General features: G+C 50.2%; 1 protein-coding gene across 1 annotated transcript in view; it reads left to right on the top strand.

The window, feature by feature from the left end:
* SEC16B (SEC16 homolog B, endoplasmic reticulum export factor) overlaps positions 1 to 17,318 on the top strand; it is a 38,647-nt gene extending 21,329 nt beyond the window's left edge. Inside the window, exons 12-24 of the mRNA XM_077763091.1 lie at positions 350 to 461; positions 2,168 to 2,273; positions 3,881 to 4,021; positions 5,066 to 5,176; positions 6,134 to 6,203; positions 7,728 to 8,027; positions 8,789 to 8,856; positions 11,943 to 12,095; positions 12,267 to 12,362; positions 12,694 to 12,805; positions 12,936 to 13,015; positions 15,526 to 15,624; positions 16,267 to 17,318. Coding sequence (XP_077619217.1) covers positions 350 to 461; positions 2,168 to 2,273; positions 3,881 to 4,021; positions 5,066 to 5,176; positions 6,134 to 6,203; positions 7,728 to 8,027; positions 8,789 to 8,856; positions 11,943 to 12,095; positions 12,267 to 12,362; positions 12,694 to 12,805; positions 12,936 to 13,015; positions 15,526 to 15,624; positions 16,267 to 16,335 — 1,517 coding nt within the window. The 3' untranslated portion in view covers positions 16,336 to 17,318. The remainder of the gene's footprint in view (positions 1 to 349; positions 462 to 2,167; positions 2,274 to 3,880; positions 4,022 to 5,065; positions 5,177 to 6,133; positions 6,204 to 7,727; positions 8,028 to 8,788; positions 8,857 to 11,942; positions 12,096 to 12,266; positions 12,363 to 12,693; positions 12,806 to 12,935; positions 13,016 to 15,525; positions 15,625 to 16,266) is intronic.
* The last annotated feature ends 1,329 nt before the right edge of the window (positions 17,319 to 18,647 follow it).

Consider the following 18,647-nt stretch of genomic DNA (forward strand, 5'->3'; position numbering starts at 1 on the left):
CCAGTTACCTCTTTGCTCAGGTGTAGGCATCTGCTCTTTTTTCACCCTCAAGAAGGAGCAAAATGCTTAGAAAATCCCTAATTACAAATACATCAGGGGGACAGGAACCAGTGATGTATTCTGGCTGAAGAGAATTGAAACATAACGTGTCCGAAGCCAAAAATGCTGGTGGGAGGGGGGAGTGTGGTTTGGGACCAGCGACTTTGACGTGACTCACTGCCTCCTTCACTCCCTCGAGGATTCTCCCCTCTGACCTCCGAGCCCCTTTCGCCATCTCTCTCCCACGGGCCCAGAGGGCGGGTCTCCACACAGCCATGTCCTGTGACTGGGCCTTGCTCTCCTCCTGCAGCTGCGAAGGGGCTGGTGGAGGCCGCTCACTTCTGCTACCTCGTGGCTCACGTGCCCTTCGGCCACTACACCGTGAAGACAGACCATCTGGCCCTGCTTGGCAGCAGCCACAGGTACGCGGTCTCCTGGGGGAAAGGGACCGGGAAGGACGTTTTCCAGGGGAATGTTTTAGGGAGGCCTTGCTGGGTCTCATGGCTCCACTTTCTTGAGTGAATTTCAGCTACGGCTGCTCCCCTCCTCTGGGACTGTTCTGCACAGATCTGGGAAGGGAGGTGCCGGGTGGGAGCCGCATCCCGCCAGCAGGGGGCCTCAGGCCCCAGTCCTGCTTCCCAAAACTGCCTGTGGGTCTTTGGGGTGTATTGTCCCCCTCTGACCACTTGATGGCGCCCTGGCTCCATGACCGGACGTCATCTCTTAGGAAACGTCAGTGCGATCAGGGTGGCTTGAGACTCAGTGTTAGGCAGCCCTGGGCTTTCAGAGTCAGCCCCGGGCAGAGCTGGAAATTGGAAGTTTATGTTTACTCCTCACATCCCTACACTGAAGATGCACAAGCTCCTCAAAGTCCAGCCTGTTACTTACTCTTTGTCGGCCATAACATGAGGCTTTTCACACAGACGGAGTTTTTTAAAAGTTTGTTTATTTTGAGAGAGACAGAGAGATTGCGAGTGGGGGAGGGGCAGAGAGAAAGGGGGCATCTCAAGCAGGCTCCGCACCATCAGCGCAGAGCCCAATGCGGGGCTCGAACTCACGAAGCTGTGAGATCATAACCTGAGCTGAAATAAGAGTCGGCCGCTTAACCAGCTGAGCCACCCAGGCTCCCCTGCACACAGAAGGATATTAATAAGCCTGTAGACAATGAGTACATGGACAAAAAGACCAGTTTGCTTCCTTGCAGTTCTCCATGTTCTGGATCTCTGTTCCCCCCTCCCTGTAATATTTAATGTATCCTAAGCTTTTACATTGTGCCAGTCATTTTATTTGCACTCTTTCCTTTAATCACTACAAATTTGCCCTATGAATAAAGTATATGCTTAATCTTCACTTTAGAGAGGAGGGAAACCAAGGCACAGAGAGGTTAAATAACTTATCTAAGATGGCACAGCTGGCCTGCGGTCACATTGGCCTTGGAATCCAGGCTGTGAGGCTGCAAAGCCCTTACTTTTGACTGTTGCGCCAAACTGCCTACCTCTGTGGAAACACACAGGCGTGGCCGGCTCTCTCCGGATGGCGGTCTCTGACCGCACGCGGTGGGCTTGTCAGAGAAGCCCATCTGTGCCAAATGTGACAATACATGCGCACGGATTAATTCATCTCCCTCCTATGTTTATATCGTACGAGGACATCTCTGGAGAGAACCGTGGTGACCGTGATTTCAAACAGCACTCCAAGCTGTCGGGACANTATAACACCCAGTGCTCATCCCCACAAGTGCCCTCCTCCATGCTCGTCTCCCCCCTCCCCCCCACACCCAAAGTCCTCAGTTTGTTCTCATCATTCAAGAGGAGCCTAGTGCCCCACTGAGGGAGAGGAAGGGCTGTTTGCTTAGGTAACCTCCAGCAAAGAAGGTGGAGAACCCCCCCTTTCTGCACCTCTGGTGCAGGACTCTGCTCTGTTCCTTCCCAGCCCCAAGGAGGAGCAGGAGGAGGCAAAACATTCACTCCGGAGGCCCCCAGTCTCTTTGCTGTCTTGGGGACGCCCCAGGGATCAGTCCGGGGCAGGAGCCCTAGCACATTCGGGTCAGCTGGTGCTTGTCTACTAGGACCTAAGTTCCTCCCTCCCCCACCCCTCAATTTCTTTTATTGTTATTCCCTGGTTGTAGTCAAGAGTTTTTGAAATTTGCAACAACCGAGGCTATCCAGAGGACGGAAATCTTCGAGTACTGTCAGATGCTGGGCCGCCCCAAATCCTTCATCCCTTCTTTCCAGGTAACTGAACCCACGAGGCCAGCACCGTGGCTGTGTCAGATGACCGCAGCGTTGCTATTTGGCACAGGGTAGCTGGGCGAAGTCATCTGCAGCACTTGTCCTCGTTAGCTTGAGCGTGGGAAGAGTTAGGATTTCTTTCTAGGTCCCCTAAAAGCCTGCATTTAAGATGTGAAAGCCAATCAGTCCAGCAGCCGCTGTTGCTGGTTGCTCCAGCCTGGCGCCTGAACAAATGGAAATTAGCCCGTGTCCTGGGGCCCTGCCCCTCGCACCTGCCCCGCAGCATCTTCAGTTCTCCGCAAACAGCAGTCCCTTCTTCCGGGCCAGGCTGGCCACCCTGCCGGGGGGGGGGGGTGGGGAGGGGGGGCATTGCCTAGCCTGCTTCCCCCTTCTGAGTGCTCCTCGCATCTCTTTGGGACCCCCGTGTCTCCTAGCTCTGAAAGTTCTTTCCCGCTCTGTCCCTGCCCTCACACTTCCGTCATCCTGTCTGGGTTCAGCTGTGCAGGTGGCCTCTGCAGGCTCTGCTCTTCTCTCAACTTCTCCGCTTGACAGCCTGATGTCACCTCCAATTCATAAGACTCCTTCAGTGCCCGTGTGGAGAGTGCGCCTGGCAACGCGCGAGCACACACTCACAGCCCACGAGACAAAAAGCACAAAAATGCTTGAAAATGACGGAATTAGTGTATAATGACCTGTCAGTATTTTCCTTCATTGTTCTACCTAAAACTCTCCCTAGCAAAGCCCAGCCGACCGGCTCCTTTGGGAACAGGTCTTCTCTCTCTTCCTTCTTTGGTTGTCCTACCTTTCAGTCACGTTGGGCAGACAGGAAGGGGATTAGTTAGCTCCAGAGAGTGTGCTCTATGTGCTACTGTGCTTTGAGTGTATTATTTCTAACCCAGTGAGGTGGGCATGGCTGCCTTCCGTTGACAAAACAGGAAACTGAGGCTCAGAGGAGTTACATGCTGTGAACTCCTATCTCTCACGTCCCATTTGTTCTAAGAATTTTACATGGGTTATCTCATTTAATCTTTACAACACCCAGTGGGTGAATAGTATTATGTTGAATATTTCCTCCCTCCCATGTTATAGTGAGGAAACTGAGGCACAGGGAGGTGTGGTAACCTGCGCAATGTGACGCACCCAGCGGAAAGCTGGGATTTGAAGCTGGGCCTGTCTGATTCCCAAACTGTCATGCCTCCATCTTGCTCTGCCACTCATGCTTCTGTGAATAGTTGTCTGCCCGCATCAGAATCGTTCCTTCTTCTTTTGTATGTCTTCCCTGGTCCTATGCTCCACGTGTACCAGGCTTTCCAGAAATGTGGGCTTCCTGATGAGAAGGAAGTAGTGCATTTCCATGGTGACTAGGTCTACAGAGACTACACTGAGGTGACTCCCATCCCTTTCTCAAAGATGCATGACGTGCAGGCTGGATTTGAAATCGTGCCCGTACCCAGAGAGTAAACCAAGTGGTGTGAGGCCCTCCTTGATATTTTGGATGCCAGAGTTAGCGGAAGCTGGCAATCAGCTGACTTCCAGGAAGTCTTATCTACATTTCTCTCCTTCTATCCCTGCCCGGAAGGACTAGTCACTGGCCCTGCTCCTCTCCACAGGTGTACAAGCTCCTTTATGCTTCCCGGCTGGCAGATTTTGGCCTCACGTCCCAGGCCTTGCATTACTGCGAAGCCATTGGCACGGCCCTCCTTAGCCAAGGAGAGAGCAATCACCCTGTGCTATTAGTGGAACTCATCAAGGTGAGTTTCTCAAAGGGTCCTCTGCAGGTGTTTTATCTTCGGTGTTCAGAGAAAGCTATTGTTAGAGCAGCTTACACTCCACAGCCCATCTCCTTTGAACATGCTGGAAAATTGGAGCCCATGGCTGTCTTTGACCACGTACGCATGCCCAGGCGTGATAAGCAGAGTCCTGACACCTCGCAAAGAAGCAGGCAGTGGGCGGGGGTGGTGGGATCGCCGGCTGGAGAGCAGGCGTGTGCTCTGCCAGGAATCTATTCTTGCATCTGCTTTTCTGGGACAGTAAAACCGCACGTTACGGTGAGCCGTTCTAATTATAAATGCTGGACTTAGGAAATATATTTTAGTGATTAAAATGGGAAATCATCCTTATTAAAACGCCTTTAAATGCATGGAATACTTTATCACATGAGGGGTACGTTTCAAAAAGAAAACATAACGTATCAACGTGTAGTTCCACTGGAGGAAAATGATCGGGTAAATAGTTGTTCCAGTTAACTGAAGAAAAATCCATTAGCTGGAGAGTGACAGCCTGTTGTCAGTTCTTGCTTTGCTTTAGACAAGGCCCAACTTGGATTCTGGAGCCAATAAAATCTGTGATGCTGGCGCCCCTGCCCCCGAAATGTAGGGAGCTCAGGGACCCAGAATGGAGGCGCTGCTCGTGCGCCCCCCTCACCGGCCCCAATGCTGGAATTCCGGGGATCGGAATTAGCATTTTAGCAACTGTCCAGGTGATGCCTAGGGGCACCGAAGTGTGAGAAGCACTGCTTAGAGCAGACAGCTCTGCAGAGACTTAAAGCTGGGTAACAGTTCCTTCTTGTATTTTACTGAATATCTAACACCAAGATGGGTTAATTGTTTATTTACGTTGCAATCTCAGGAAGGTATCTGCTGAATTTGCTACCTCTCAATGATTCTTTGTAATCCAATTTGCAAGGGAGTTAAGACTGTCTTTCTTCTGTTCCCCCATTGCCTCTTGCCCCATCGTCTCCGTATCCTTTCCCCTCTGTCACCTTCGCCCCTGACCCTGTGGGGAACCTGGAGCAGCTTGCGGAGAAACTGAAGCTGTCAGATCCCTTGGTTGTAGAGGGACGCGGAGACAGGGACGCGGAGCCAGACTGGCTGGTGCACCTTCGGAGGAGATGCGAGGGGCTGGCGGTGAGTGGGGTTGGAGCCGGGCCAGGGGCTGAGGCCTCTGTTTCTCTCTTCGTTCCCCTGGAACAGAGCACTGACCTCGGCAAGTCCCTGACCCCACGGAGGGCCGTGAAGTCCCCCATCATTCGCGAGATGCGAACCCAGAAAGGGGTGGCACTGAGCCTCCCAGCTGTTGCCTCCCTCTCGGGCGGAGATGGTTTCCTGGGTTTGCCTGTGAGGCCCTGGGGCCCTCTTGCCGATCACCCTTGTCTGTGGTCCGAGAAGATACATTTATGAGCATGAAAGCTTTCATCTCTCTGTTAGGAACGGATCACAGTGGGCCCGTGTCACTTTCATGTAATGTAGGGCAATTGCTTAAAAGATTTCCGGGCCTTTCCTTTTTGTCCTGACAACTGCAAAAGCGGCTGGTAGTAATTGTACCAGTAATTGGAACAGGGCTGCCTCCATTTTCTTTCTTCCACTCTCTCTAACGACAGGAGAGGGTGGATTTTTCAAGGCGCACACGGCCCTGACTCCTGTGTGCTGCACACACGGGGCCCTGGGGCCCTTCCCTTTGCCGATGGGAGATGCTGGTCCCTGGCTGCTGTGAGCACACCCAGGAGAGAAGCAGGGCTGAGGCCTCCCACCAGCCCTCAGCAGCCAGTCCAGGTTCCCATACCCTCTGAAGTTTCTTTTTGACTTAATTTTTATTTAAAATTTTTAAAAAATGTTTCTTTATTTTTGAGAGAAAGAGAGAGAGAGAGAGAGAGAGAATCTGAAGCAGGCTCCAGGCTCTGAGTTGTCAGCACAGAGCTCAGTGCAGGACTCAAACCCACAAGCAGCAAGAGCATGACCTGAGCCAAAGTCGGAAGCTTAGCAAACTGAGCCACCCAGGCACCCTTTGACTTAAATTTAAACCATTGTTCCCTGTTCTTGCTTTTCTTTGTGTGGCTTAAAAAGATTTTACTTTGTGTTTAATAGCAGAAGGCAGCAGGAGACACTGGGGACCTTCGCTCTGCTCACCCAGACGCCTCAGGAGCCGGAGGAACAGGTACCCAGGCAGGTGACCTGAGTGTGCCCGTGGCTGCCTCTCAGGCTTGATCGCAGAGACAACAGAACTTAGGAAACACTCACCTGGCCCTTCCTGGGGGCACTTCCTTGCTTGTACAAATCCGACCCATCATCCCAGGCACCTCGTCCCCACAGCTCCGTGCGGCCACAGCCACCCCGACACCTCCAAGTGCCCGCATGTTTACTTTCTGCTTCACATTCAGGTTTTAATACTCACTGTGTTGTATTGTGATGTCCTTGTTTCACCTGCCTTCGTACCTTCTCCCCAGCTGATGTGCTTCTCGGGCCCGACATGGTGGGTCATCTGTATTTCATGCAGGTGTTGGAGACATAGGAAGATTTTTTTGAGATATCAGTTTTGATTTTTGAGCTAACAGTTGCTACAGACATGTGACAGACATTTCAAAGTGTCACCAGCACATCCCTCCTTTGCCCTCGGGATGCCCCTGAGTGCTGGGTCGGGCGGACATTATTACCCCATTAGTGCTGGGTCTTTTCCTCCAGTGACCACTGTCCTCTGCCTGGGGTGGGGTCAGGACAGGGTGTCATCTCTTCATTTGCAGCCGTTTCCCACCCGCTGGCACCTCCTTCTGGGATGAGCTGGGGGAAGGTGAGGAAGGCGGGCCCTGCTTTCTGTTTCTCGGCTTTGCTGCTGTGTTGTGGTGGAGGCCTGGAGGGGAACCATGCCGGGGCTTTTCTGCTGGGAAGCAGCTCTGTCCATTGTCACCCAGTTGAGCATGTGGGACAGCAGCCCCGCTGGCCCTGTGACCGTGGGCAAGTCATTGCATGTGTCCATACCACAGGCCGTCTCATTAGCAAAGTAGGAGAGCCAGAAGGAACCCCCCACATTCACTTCCAGGGCTGATGTTCTCTGTCATTTCTGTGGTCTGATGTGTCTTTTTTTTTAATTATTAAATATTATTTTATTTTTGAGAGAGAGACAGAGTGTGAGTGGGGGGAGGGGCAGAGAGAGACAGAGACACAGAGTCCGAAGCAGGCTCCAGGCTCTGAGCTGTCAGCACAGAGTCTGATGCGGGGCTCGAGCCCACGAACTGTGAGATCATGACCTGAGCCGAAGTCAGACGCTTAACCGATTGAGCTCCCCAGGTGCCCCTGATTTGGGTTTTAATGGGAACTTTCTAAGTTTCAAACACCCAAGTCCATTAGGAAATCCTTGAAGGAGAAAGTTTACCCCCAAATAAAAAAGTGTGGAGTGAAATGAGGCAGTGATTTCTATCCACCTGATGTACTGGTTCAGGCTCAGAGATCATACAAGGCAGTGAGCGAAATAATTTTGTAAACTCTAAGTCACAAGCAGTGAGTGACAGGTGTTACAGTCACTGCTGTGTTGTATTTGTCATCACATTAATGGCAGCCACATCAAGCGGCCTGTCCTTGTGACTGCTTTCCAAAGAGGACATGGGCAGGACTGACCCTGGTGTGATGGGTCCTGCTAATGCCACAATGCAGGTCTCAGTCCTTCTTTTTTGCCCTATGTCCTTAGAAAACTCTTTCTACCATGATCTTTTGGGACACCAGAGCCACTCAGAAGCCCTTGGGGACCGCTCAGCCTTGTGGCCAACACCGGAGCAGATGGGCCCAGGCCAGCCCAGCTCACAGCAGCCCATTCCCCACCAGCCCAGTTCCTGTCCAGCAGGAGGGGGTGTGGGGCAGATGGGGGTCTCCGTGCCTCTTTACTCGGTTCCTGAGGTCTACCTGCCAGGGACTGGTGGCTGTACGGCCGTGACAGGGACTCCTGGAGGAGGAGCCGGGGAAGACACCCAGCAGATACATCCACCTTCTGGTAAGACCTGCTGGCTAGGCTGGAAGCCTGGGCTGAGGAGTTTCGAAGGGGAGGAAGCAGATGGTGGAGGTGGATGGGGTCAGAGGTGGGGGGAGGTGGGGTCAGAGCTGATCAAGCCCTGAATGGTGGGTGTGCCCCTGACTGAAGGCCTACCACGTGTAGCCCCGAGGCTGGGGCTTTGCATGCCTCTGAGGGCCTGCCCTCCTGTTGCAGTCTGCCTCTCCACGGGACAAGCATAGTGAAGCTCGAGCGGTCACTGCTGCCCTTCTCTTGGATGCAGAGTTCCTAGGGGAGGGGCTGCAGGGTGGAGAAAGGAGGAAAATGCCCCCTGCACCCAAGTGTGGTGAAGGGAGGCAGAGGGGCCTAGTGTGGTGAGCAGTGCTGAGTCACACCAAGCGAATGCTGGCACCCAAACAGGAGGATTAGATCGTAGACCTTCTTAGATAAGGTCCCGTCCAAAACAGGAAGCTCAAATGGAGGGAAAGGTCAGGGAGGAGCCCTGCGTTCTAGCTGCATGTGGCTCAGGTTTCCAGGATTCCGAGGAGTAGCCTTCGTTCAGGGTAGAGGTCAGGTGACCAACATGTCCTGGGCGTGGCTGGAATCAAGAGAGTTGTGCCCGTGGACTTTGCATTTACATGATCTGGTTGGTTTGGACCGGGTAGGCTGGGATGTCAAAAAAGCTGACAGCATCCCTGTTCCTTCTTCAGACTAGATGGGAAAAGCACAAGTTCAAATCACTGTGTTTGTGTTTTGTGCCATAGCAGAGAATACAGTATCTCAAGGAGGTTCCCAGCATCCCGATGGTCAAAAGGCTGTTTCCAAACCCCAGGTGAGAGGGCAAAGCCCAGCAGACACGGATGCCTACGTGAATGCGTCAGGCTTTTTCCATTTGCCCAGATATCGTAGCCACGTGCACACTCCTTCTTCTGCCTGGCCCCACGTCTCCCTTCCACATCGCACCCTGTTTCTCCTTGTTTCTTGCTACACCAGATCCTAGTGGTGGGAAGGAGGGCTGTGTTCTTGTTTCTGTTTGGTCCCACCAACAGGTGCCCATGTGGGGAGGAGGGGCAGGACTGGGTTTAGTCGTGGCCTCTGAGATCTCTCACACCCTCCCTTTACTGTCCCACCAAACACTGCCCACGTCCCATCCTGTTATGGGAGACTCTGATGCTTATTTCTTTACTGTAATTTTTACCTTGCTTTTTTCCCCAAGAGGGATCCATGGCACCTGTGTCTTTTCTTTTTTTAAAAAAAGTTTTTTAATGTTTACTCATTTTTGAGAGACAGAGACTGAGTGGGGCAGGGTCAGAGAGAGGGAGACACAGAATCCAAAGCAGGCTCCTGGCTCCGAGCTGTTAACACAGAGCCTGACATGGGGCTCAGACCCACAGATGATGAGATCGTGACCTGAGTTGAAGTCAGACGCCCAACTGACTGAGCCACCCAGGTGCCCCAGCTGTGTCTTTTCTCCTTATTTAGGCTGCAAGATCTTGGCCATGTCTAATTGGCCATTCTGTCCAGCTGTCGAATGAAAGCACCCTTCCCCCAACAATGGGCATCACAGGTCCCAAACTTAAGAGGTTCTTCAGCTTTGCCTGATCAGAGGGTTATATTGTATAAATTTGAGCATATAAGTAGTTGTCATATCTAAAAACGTCTCAGGCCAACAGGACTTAAAAAACTTTTATGCTCTACTTTTTTTTCCTGACTAAAAAAGTAGTACATCATTGTTGTAACAATAAAAAATAAAAGAAAAAATAAAGAGAAAGTGTCATATAAATAACCAAATATCACTCATGTGTTTTAAACTGTGTATATGATGTTTTATTTCCTATTTGTTATTTAATACTATAAATGAGGTTTTCCATGTTTTTAAAATTTATTTCTTTATTTTGAGAGAGAGAGAGAAGAAGAGAGGGAGCATGAGTGAGGGAGGAACTGAGAGAGAGGGAGAGAGAATCTCAAGCAGACTCTGCACTGTCAACAGAGAGCTTGACATGGGCCTTGAACTCACGGCTCATATGATCATGACCTGAGCTGAAATCAAGAGTTGGATGCTCCACCAACCGAGCCACCCAGGAGCCCCATAAATGATTTTTAATGCGGGTACAGCAAAGTCCACTGTATGAAAGCTCCATCGTTCGTTTGTTCCCAAATCCCGAGGTCGTGCCGTGTCCGCAGCACCGTCACGGGGTTGGGGAGACACAGGGTACCAGACAAGTCCTGCTTTCAGTTTAGTGGAGATGACTGCAGATGACCAACTGTATGCATGAGGGATTTCACCTGAGATGGGGCGGCCAGGAAGGGCACCTCTGGGGAGTCCTGGAGCAGCGGTCAGAATGGGGGCCAGACCTGAGCCAGGGCAATGTCTAGGGAACGAGCGTTCAAGGCAGAGGGAATAGCAAGTGGCATGGGACTGCCTTGGTCTGTGAAGGATGGAGCAAAGGAGTCGCCGTGTGCAGACAGTGGGGAGCAAGGGGCTCAGAAGCAAGGCCAGAGCGACAGAGGCCAGACTGCACAGGGCTTTGTGGGCCACGGGAAGGAGCCTCAGGTTCCACTCGCCACTCCCACGTTGTTAAACATTCCAAGTGTGTCTCTCTTCCTTTTCTTTCTTTCCTCTTTTCTCTCACTGCAAGTTGCCTTCCCTTCCCCTCATGTACAAAACACAGCAGTGGACATTCTAGTGATGGACGTGTAAGCTTGAGCTATTTCTTGAATTATTCAGTCAGGAGAAATTCTTAGAAGGAGAGTCTGACTGCTTAAGTTTGAATCCTTGCTCTGCCACTTACTAGCTGTGTGGCCTTAGGTTGCTTAATCGTCTGTGTCTTCATTTTCTCCTATGTAAATGGGATGATAACAATAGTAACCACCTCATGGGACAATTGTAAGGATTAAATGAATCCCTGTGTGTAAAGTGCTTAGGTATTTACTACACAGTAAATTCTATATTCAGAATTTTAAAAAATGAAGCTTTTTCTAGGTTTGCCAAAGCATTTTCCAAAGGTTGTGCCAATTTTGCCTTTTTGGAGTATAAAATGTAAATATAATACAAAGGACAAATACTGTATTTTTCCACTTAAATGGAGTACCTAGAACAGGCAAATTCATGGACAAAAAGGGTGGAGGCTATTAGGGGCTCGGGGGGAGGAGAAAGTGGGGAGTTAGTGTTTACTGGGCACAGAATTTCTGTTGAGGTTAATTAGGTGTCCTGGAAATGGACACTGATGGTTGTTCTACAACATTGTGAATATACGAATGCCACTGAACTGTACCCTGAGAAACAGTTAAATTGGTAAACTTTGTGCTATGTATGCTTTATGACGCACACACACAAATAGGCTCGTGGGCACATGGCTTCCCTGTGCTACATTTGTTCACACTTGATCTTGAGCAAGTCTGTCAGGAACGAGCTCTAGGATGAGTTCTGGCCTGTGGTTATCACAGTGTCTGTCCTGTTGGGTGTGCGGGTCCCCACAGGGTGTTTCCTGGCCCTCTTCATCTCTGGCGGTAGCGTTCCGTATCTTCTGCTCCAGATCTCGGCCTCGTTCTGGAAATCTGATGTGGGGAGGTAGCTAGCGCAGCAGCCAAACCCGCAGCCGGTTGGGGATACTGTGAGGAGGGGGGTTGGGCTCCGGCCTTGTCCCAAGAGCTTCCGCAAACCACTTTTCCCAGCCCAGCCCNCAGCGCGGCAGCCAAACCCGCAGCCGGTTGGGGACACTGTGAGGAGGGGGGTTGGGCTCCGGCCTTGTCCCAAGAGCTTCCGCAAACCACTTTTCCCAGCCCAGCCCGATGTCCTCATCGGTCAGGTGTGACCCGGGAAGCCAGCCTGCTGAGGCACCGAGCGGGGCTGGCGATTTGCCTTTGTAACCTGTCAAGTGCTATGACAACATTAGTTCTTATCTTCTTTAATTCTAGGTGCCGCTGATTCCCAGGTCACGGAACATTTCTGAGAGTTCCACTGTTTCAGTCAAGGAGGTCGAGGAGGAGTCCTCCGATGAGGCAGATAAAAAACCCTCCCCAAATCCAGCACAGAGAGAAAATCCCGGAGATGTGAAAGAGAACACAAAGGTGGGAGTCTTGTTCTGTTGCCTTGGATTCCCCCCACCCCCAAGTTGGGGGGGGGGCTAGGTTGGGAGTCTGGGCTCTGGCTGGGCCTCTGACAACCCACCGTCAGACGGAGGCTGGCGAATCTACCGGCAGGAGCCGCGCAGGCCCTGAATCTCCCCCTTTCCCTTCCAGACCCCAGGGTTTGGCTGGTTCAGCTGGTTTCGCTCGAAGCCCAGAAACAACGCGTCCCCTTCTGGAGAGGATTCATTTGACAGTCCCGACTCTGAGGTGAGTGTCAGGGCGTGAGGGTGGGATGCTTCCCCTCCTGTGGGTCCTTTGGAGGAAGTTTCCTCAGAACCTCTGAGGCCCGGAGCTGGCAACTGGCAAAGGTGGGTGATGAAGGGTCTTAACATTAGGACGAAGAATGTTAACTGTAGGGGGCCCGCCGTTGTTTGATCCTTGAGCAGAGCAGGGGCACGAAGAGCGTGGAGTTTTGGGGGGAGTCCCTGGCAGCGGGTCGCAGGCTGAGGCCGCTGCTGTGGGCACGGCAGGAACACAGCCGCCGGCATGAATTTGTCAACCGCCGGCATCACCAACGCTGCCTTTCTTTCTCACTAAGCAGGAGACCTCCGGAGCATCTTCTGCCCCCCAGGCTGGCCCCAGCCTCTCACCGACATCTCTCCCGGAGCCCCAGTCTCTGCCAGGCATCAGCACCTTCACTGGGGCCACAGGTACCACCGACCGCATGTCCTTGGGGCTGTCTATGGGCCCTCTGTGCTTCTTGCCATTGGGGGTGCCTTCTGGGAGTGGGGACTCCTCAGGCCTGAGCAGTGGACACAGCGCCCACTCGTTGCTTTCTAGGCGAGAGCGAAGTGCGAGGACCAGCATCCAGTGGGGGAGCGGCTGAGGGCGCCAGCAGTGGAGGCTTGTCTGGGCCTGAGGTGAGCAGCCTCGGGGCTGGAGCCTGGGGCCCCACCAGACACCTGTGTGAGGAATGTGCACTCGGGGTGGGCTGGAGGCGCCATCCTGGGGGGACCTGAGCCGGGGAGTCAGAAAGAGAGCTTCTGTACTAGTTTGCAAGGGCCACCATAACCAATGTCTCAGACTGAGCAGCTTCAACAGTTATTACCTCAGCGTTCTGGAGGCTGGAAGTCTGAGATCGAGGTGTGGGCAGGGGTGGTTTCTCCGGGGACCTCTTTCGTCGGCTTGTTAGAAGGCGGGGGTTTCACACGGTCGCTCTTCTGTGTGTGCTTGTGTCCAAATTTCCTCTTCTTATAAGGACACGAGTCATACTGACCCAGGGCCCACCCTAGTGACCTCATCTTGCCTTAATCACCTATTTTTTAATTTTAATTTTTTAAAGGTTTTATTAAAAAGTTTTAAATATTTGTTTTTGAGACAGAGACAGAGCATGAGTGGGGGAGGTGCAGAGAGTGAGGGAGACACACAGAATCCTTAGCAGGCTCCAGGACCCATAAACCCATGAACTGAGATTATGACCTAAGCCAAAGTCAGATGCTTAACTGACTGATATTTATTTAAAAATTTTTTAAAATATTTATTTATTTTTGAAGGAGGGAGACAGAGCACAAGTGGGGGAGGGCATAGAGCAAGAGAGGGAGACACGGAATCCGAAGCAGGCTCCAGGATCTGAGCTGTCAATACAGAGCCCAATACAGGGCTCAGACTCATGAGCGGTGAGATCATGACCTGAGCTGAAGTTGGACACTTAATTGATTGAGCCACCCAGGCACCCCTTTAAAGGTTTTATTTTTAGGTTATCTCTACACCCATTGTGGGGCTTGAACCCACACCCTGAGATCAAGAGTCGAATGATCTACCAACTGAGCCAGCCAGGTGCTCCCTTAATCACCTCTTTATTTATTTATTTTTAATGTTTTTTATTTTTTTATTTTTATTTTTTTAAATTATAGTTTATTGTCAAGTTAGTTTCCATATAACACCCAGTAGTCATCCCAAAAGTGCCCTCCTCCATGCCCATCATCCCCCTTCCCNCATATATAAACCACATCTTGATCTATTTGTCAGTTGGATTTAGGCGCTCTCCATGATTTGGTATTGTTGCAAGTGCTGCTATGAACATTGGGGTACCTGTGCTCCTATGCCTCAGTGTTTCTGTATCCCTTGGGTAAATTCCTAGCAGTGCTATTGCTGGGTCATAGGGGAGTTCTATTGTTAGTTTTTTGAGGAGCCTCCACACTGTTTTCCAGAGGGGCTGCACCAGTTTACATTCCCACCAACAGTGTAGGAGGGTGCCCGTTTCTCCACATCCTCGCCAGCATCTAGAGTCCTCTGATGTGCTCATTTTAGCCACTCTGACTGGCGTGAGGTGGTATCTCAGTGCGGTTTTGATTTGTATTTCCCTGATGAGGAGGGATGCTGAGCATCGTTTCATGTGTCTGTTGGCCATCTGGATGTCCTCTTTGGAGAAGTGTCTATTCATGTCTTCTGCCCATGTCTTCACTGGATTGTTTTTCGGGTACCTTAATCACCTCATTAAAGACACTACCTCAGAGTCTGCCTGGGTATCTCAGTCAGTTAAGTGTCTGACTCTTGATTTCAGCTCAGGTCCTGATCTCACGGTTTTGTGGGTTTGAGCCCCTCATGGGGGCTCTGTGCTGACACATGGAACCTGCTTGGTATTTTCTCTCTTTGTCCCTCCCACACTTGGACTCTCTCTGTCTCTCTCAAAATAAACCTTAAAAAAAGGACAGTACTTCCAAATATGTTCTAAAGTACTAGAAGGGTTAGAATTTCAACACATGAAGTTTCAAGGGGACACAATTTAGCCCATAACAACTTCCTCAGGTGAAGGCTAGAGAACTGCCTCTTTCCCTGTTCCAGAGCTCATTTGTGTCTTTGGCAAGGGCTGTAAACAATTCTTTTTTTTAATGTTCATTTATTTTTGAGAGAGAGAGAGAGAGAGAGAGGCAGAGCATGAGTACAGAAGGGGTAGAGAGAGAGAGGAAGACACAGAATATGAAGCAGGGTCCAGGCTCTGAGCTGTCAGCTCAGAGCCCGACGTGGGGCTCGAACTCATGAACCACAAGATCATGACCAGAGCTGCAGTTGGATGGTTAACCAACTGAGCCACCCAGGTGTCCCCCACCTTTTTTTTTAAATGAGGGCTGTAAATTCTTGATGAATCTTCCACACAGTACAGACTTCATGCTAATTGCCAGGAAAATGTTTTTATTTCCTGTGGTAAAATATACTCTTGTAGTATTTTAGGCCTCTCAGAGAATATGACATTACATCCAGGGTTGACTGTGCCCACGTAGGTGATATCTGTTTGCTTGAATTCCCTGAGTTCTATCAAGAAACCCTTTCCATTTGCATCTCTTGACCAAAGTTGATGCTCAGGGAAGCCCTTGATGTTCTGGAATCAGAAATAGTGACTGATAGGATTTTCTATTGTTTTCCATCACAGGGTGTTTCCTTTGAGTTTTGCTACAATCCTGCTGTTCTGCTCCCCCCACCCTCCTTGAAAGGAGGTGTTCCTCTCTACAACCCATCTCAGGTCCCCCAGGTAAGGAAGCCCTGAAGGAGGGGGGGCTAGGAGCACAAATTCTGGATGAAGGAGATCTAGGTTTATAATCTTAGTTTACCACTTGCTGTGTGTGAATTCTTGAGCAATGACTTACCCTCTGTAAGCCTCAGTTTCTGCATTTGTAAAGTGGGGTTGGTAGTAGCTACCTTGCAGGGCAGGTGTGAGGATTAAATGGGAGCATGTATATGAAGGGCCCCACACACAGAAAATGTCCAATCAATGTCATTGTTAGTAATACCACTTTTGACCTTTCACAGGTCTTGGGACTTTGAGAGACACATTGGTGTTGGTACCAGTGGTGTGGAAATACCATCACTCCATCCTAGGGGTGAGGGGATCATTGCAAGCTTTGAGAGAGGCTAAACTTCCTGCTCTTCAGTGACCTGGGGCAGACTGATCGCTCTAATGTGCCCAGCTGGCCTCCCCTCTTCATAAAATTGAATTTCTTTTGCCATATCTAAGAGATATTGGGTAAAAGTAAATAATTAGAATACCACAAAAGGAAGTCACATACAGCTCAAGTGTTCTAGACTCAGGATACCATAGCTCAGTCCAGCTAGCCTGTCCTGGATGGAGTCCTGCTTGGGGCTGTAATCTCATGGGATGTTTATTCTTTTCCAGCTCTCCATGGCTACTAGCTTGAACCGACCTAATCGTCTAGCTCAGCGCCGCTATCCAACCCAGCCCTGAAGAGAACCACCACCCATCCCAAGCTGGTCTCCTTCTTTGATCTCCAGCCCCTCTGCCATACTGGGGCCCCCAAGAGGGTTGTACTAGCCTATTACCTCCCCCGGCCTGAGGAAGGATCTTCTAGGACACAGCCCAGTCCAGTGTCTTGACACTGGCTTCAGAATGATGGATAGTAGCTGGGTAGCATAGCAGACTGGAGGTGAGCAGAATCCCATGGGGGAGCATTCAAGATGGCGGCTTCAGATCCTCAGGAAAGTCAAGCCTAAGAACCCCGTGGCTGGAATCAGTGAGAACCCACTGGGCTCTGAGGCAGGAAATGATCTGGGGGAGGCTCTCAGAGCGATATATTCGCAACTAACTTTGACTGGTTCCTCAGTCTTAGTTATGGACCAACTCGTGCCTCTAGTTAGCAAAGCTTTCATACTGAAACTTGATTATTGCTTCCTGTCATAATTCTCTCCACAGTGACATTTCAGCAGTTTCCCTCTTGGTCCTAGTTTTGTGCACATTTTTATGTGCTTCAGATTAATTATATTTCTCTCACTTTCTTAGCTGGTCCTATTTTTTCACATTCTGGCATCTGGCTATCAAGTTAGATTGCTGTAGGCATCATGTTGTCATGGTAACCGCTGAACCTAATGATGCAGATGGATGGAACATCAGTATAATAAATGATGGGGAATGTTTCCTAAAAATGCACCCCTTCCATAAGAGAGGAGAATGTGTGCCTGATAGTGTTGACCCCACCCTTCCTACCTCAGGCCTTTGCAGATTGATGTTCGGAGGGTCGCTGGAGCCGGAGGGAGGCGGGGGACATCTTGGAAGCTTCCAGTTCTCTTTTCAAACCCAAAATAGGAGTGACTCTTGCTGTTTGTCAGATTTGCTGAAAATTGCTTCTCACAAAGAACATTTTTTGTATGTGTAATTGTACATACAGGTTTTGTACTCTAATGCAGTGCAGTTCTGATGTTGATAGCGATTAAACCAGATAATTTTATAGCAAATGCTTGTCTCTGGCTGATTTTTGCTAAGGGAGAGAGCATCAGAACACACTCGTCTCTGAAGTGCTTCTCATAATGGTTTCATTGTGTGATAAGGTGCGTGTAGCTGGAAAGAGTCCTTTGTTAACGAAGAATCTGGGGACTGATCCTCTTAACTTCCAAGTCTAGTGTTATTTTTTCAATCGAATAAATACGGACAAAAGCGCCCCTGATGCACATCAGTCACTCCATTAACTAAATATTGCATATTCTGTTCTCTAAAAAGTTTATTCATCTCTCAAATTAGGAAATGTCTGCATAAGTGTTTTTTGGACCGAGAAGGCCCTCAGTCCATGCTGTTTCCTTACTTCTTCTGAAAGCTGCTGCTCCTTTAGTTGGGTGTGCTGACCCCCAGTGGCGGTGGAGTGTGAGTTTCACAAGGAACCGGACTCGGACTCGGATCGCAAGGCCTCTACGGTTCACCTTGTAACCTTGGGCAAGGTTATTTCACTGACGCGTGCTCCAGTTCCCTCAACTATAAAATAAGGTTGAGAATTATGACAGTACCTACCACATAGGGACATGCAAGAATTAGAGTCAAAGTCTTAGAAAAGTACCTGGTACGTACTGAGCACTATGTAAGTGCGGTTTAAAGGATTATTAGTAAACAATATAATAAGTAAAATCTAGACTATCTTGTTGCCTACCAAGTTAAACTGTCAGTTTTTCTTAAAAAATTTTTAATGTTTATTTTTGAGACAGAGAGAGAGAGAGAGAGAACAGAGAGGGAGGGGCAGAGAGAGGGAGACACAGAATCTGAAGCAGGCTCCAGGCTCTGAGCTGTCAGCACAGAGCCCGAAGCAGGGCTCAAACTCACGAACTGTGAGATCATGACCTGAGCTGAAGTTGGCCACTTCAGCTGAGCCACCCAGGTGTCCCTAAACTGTCAGTGTTTCATTCATGATCTAGGTAATGGAATAGTAACTTAAAACTACTTTTCAGTAGGTGTCCTTATCACTAAGCAAGTTTTTCTTCCTGCGTCCTTTCTGCCACAAATGACAGATCATGTGGCTTGGTGCCCCTGGGAGCAAGGACATAAAGGAAGTCCAACCCCATTAAAAAAAAAAAAAGAAGCTCTTTAGAGGAGGAGAGTGAGGGCTGAAGAGGAAGGCAGAGACAGCAGATGCTGGTGTGCTCACTTCTTCCTCCCGGTGGGGTTATTCATGGACAAGCCGGGAGTAAAGCATCAACAGAGCAAGCACTGAGCCGAGTTACTTCCTGGGCAGAGGGATACGCAGCAGGGGACTACTTTTCCGAGGGGAAGTCAGGGGG

The sequence above is a fragment of the Crocuta crocuta genome, unplaced genomic scaffold (genome assembly GCF_008692635.1).
Source record: "Crocuta crocuta isolate KB4526 unplaced genomic scaffold, BGI_CrCroc_1.0 scaffold3, whole genome shotgun sequence".
NCBI classification, from domain to species: Eukaryota; Metazoa; Chordata; class Mammalia; order Carnivora; family Hyaenidae; genus Crocuta; species Crocuta crocuta.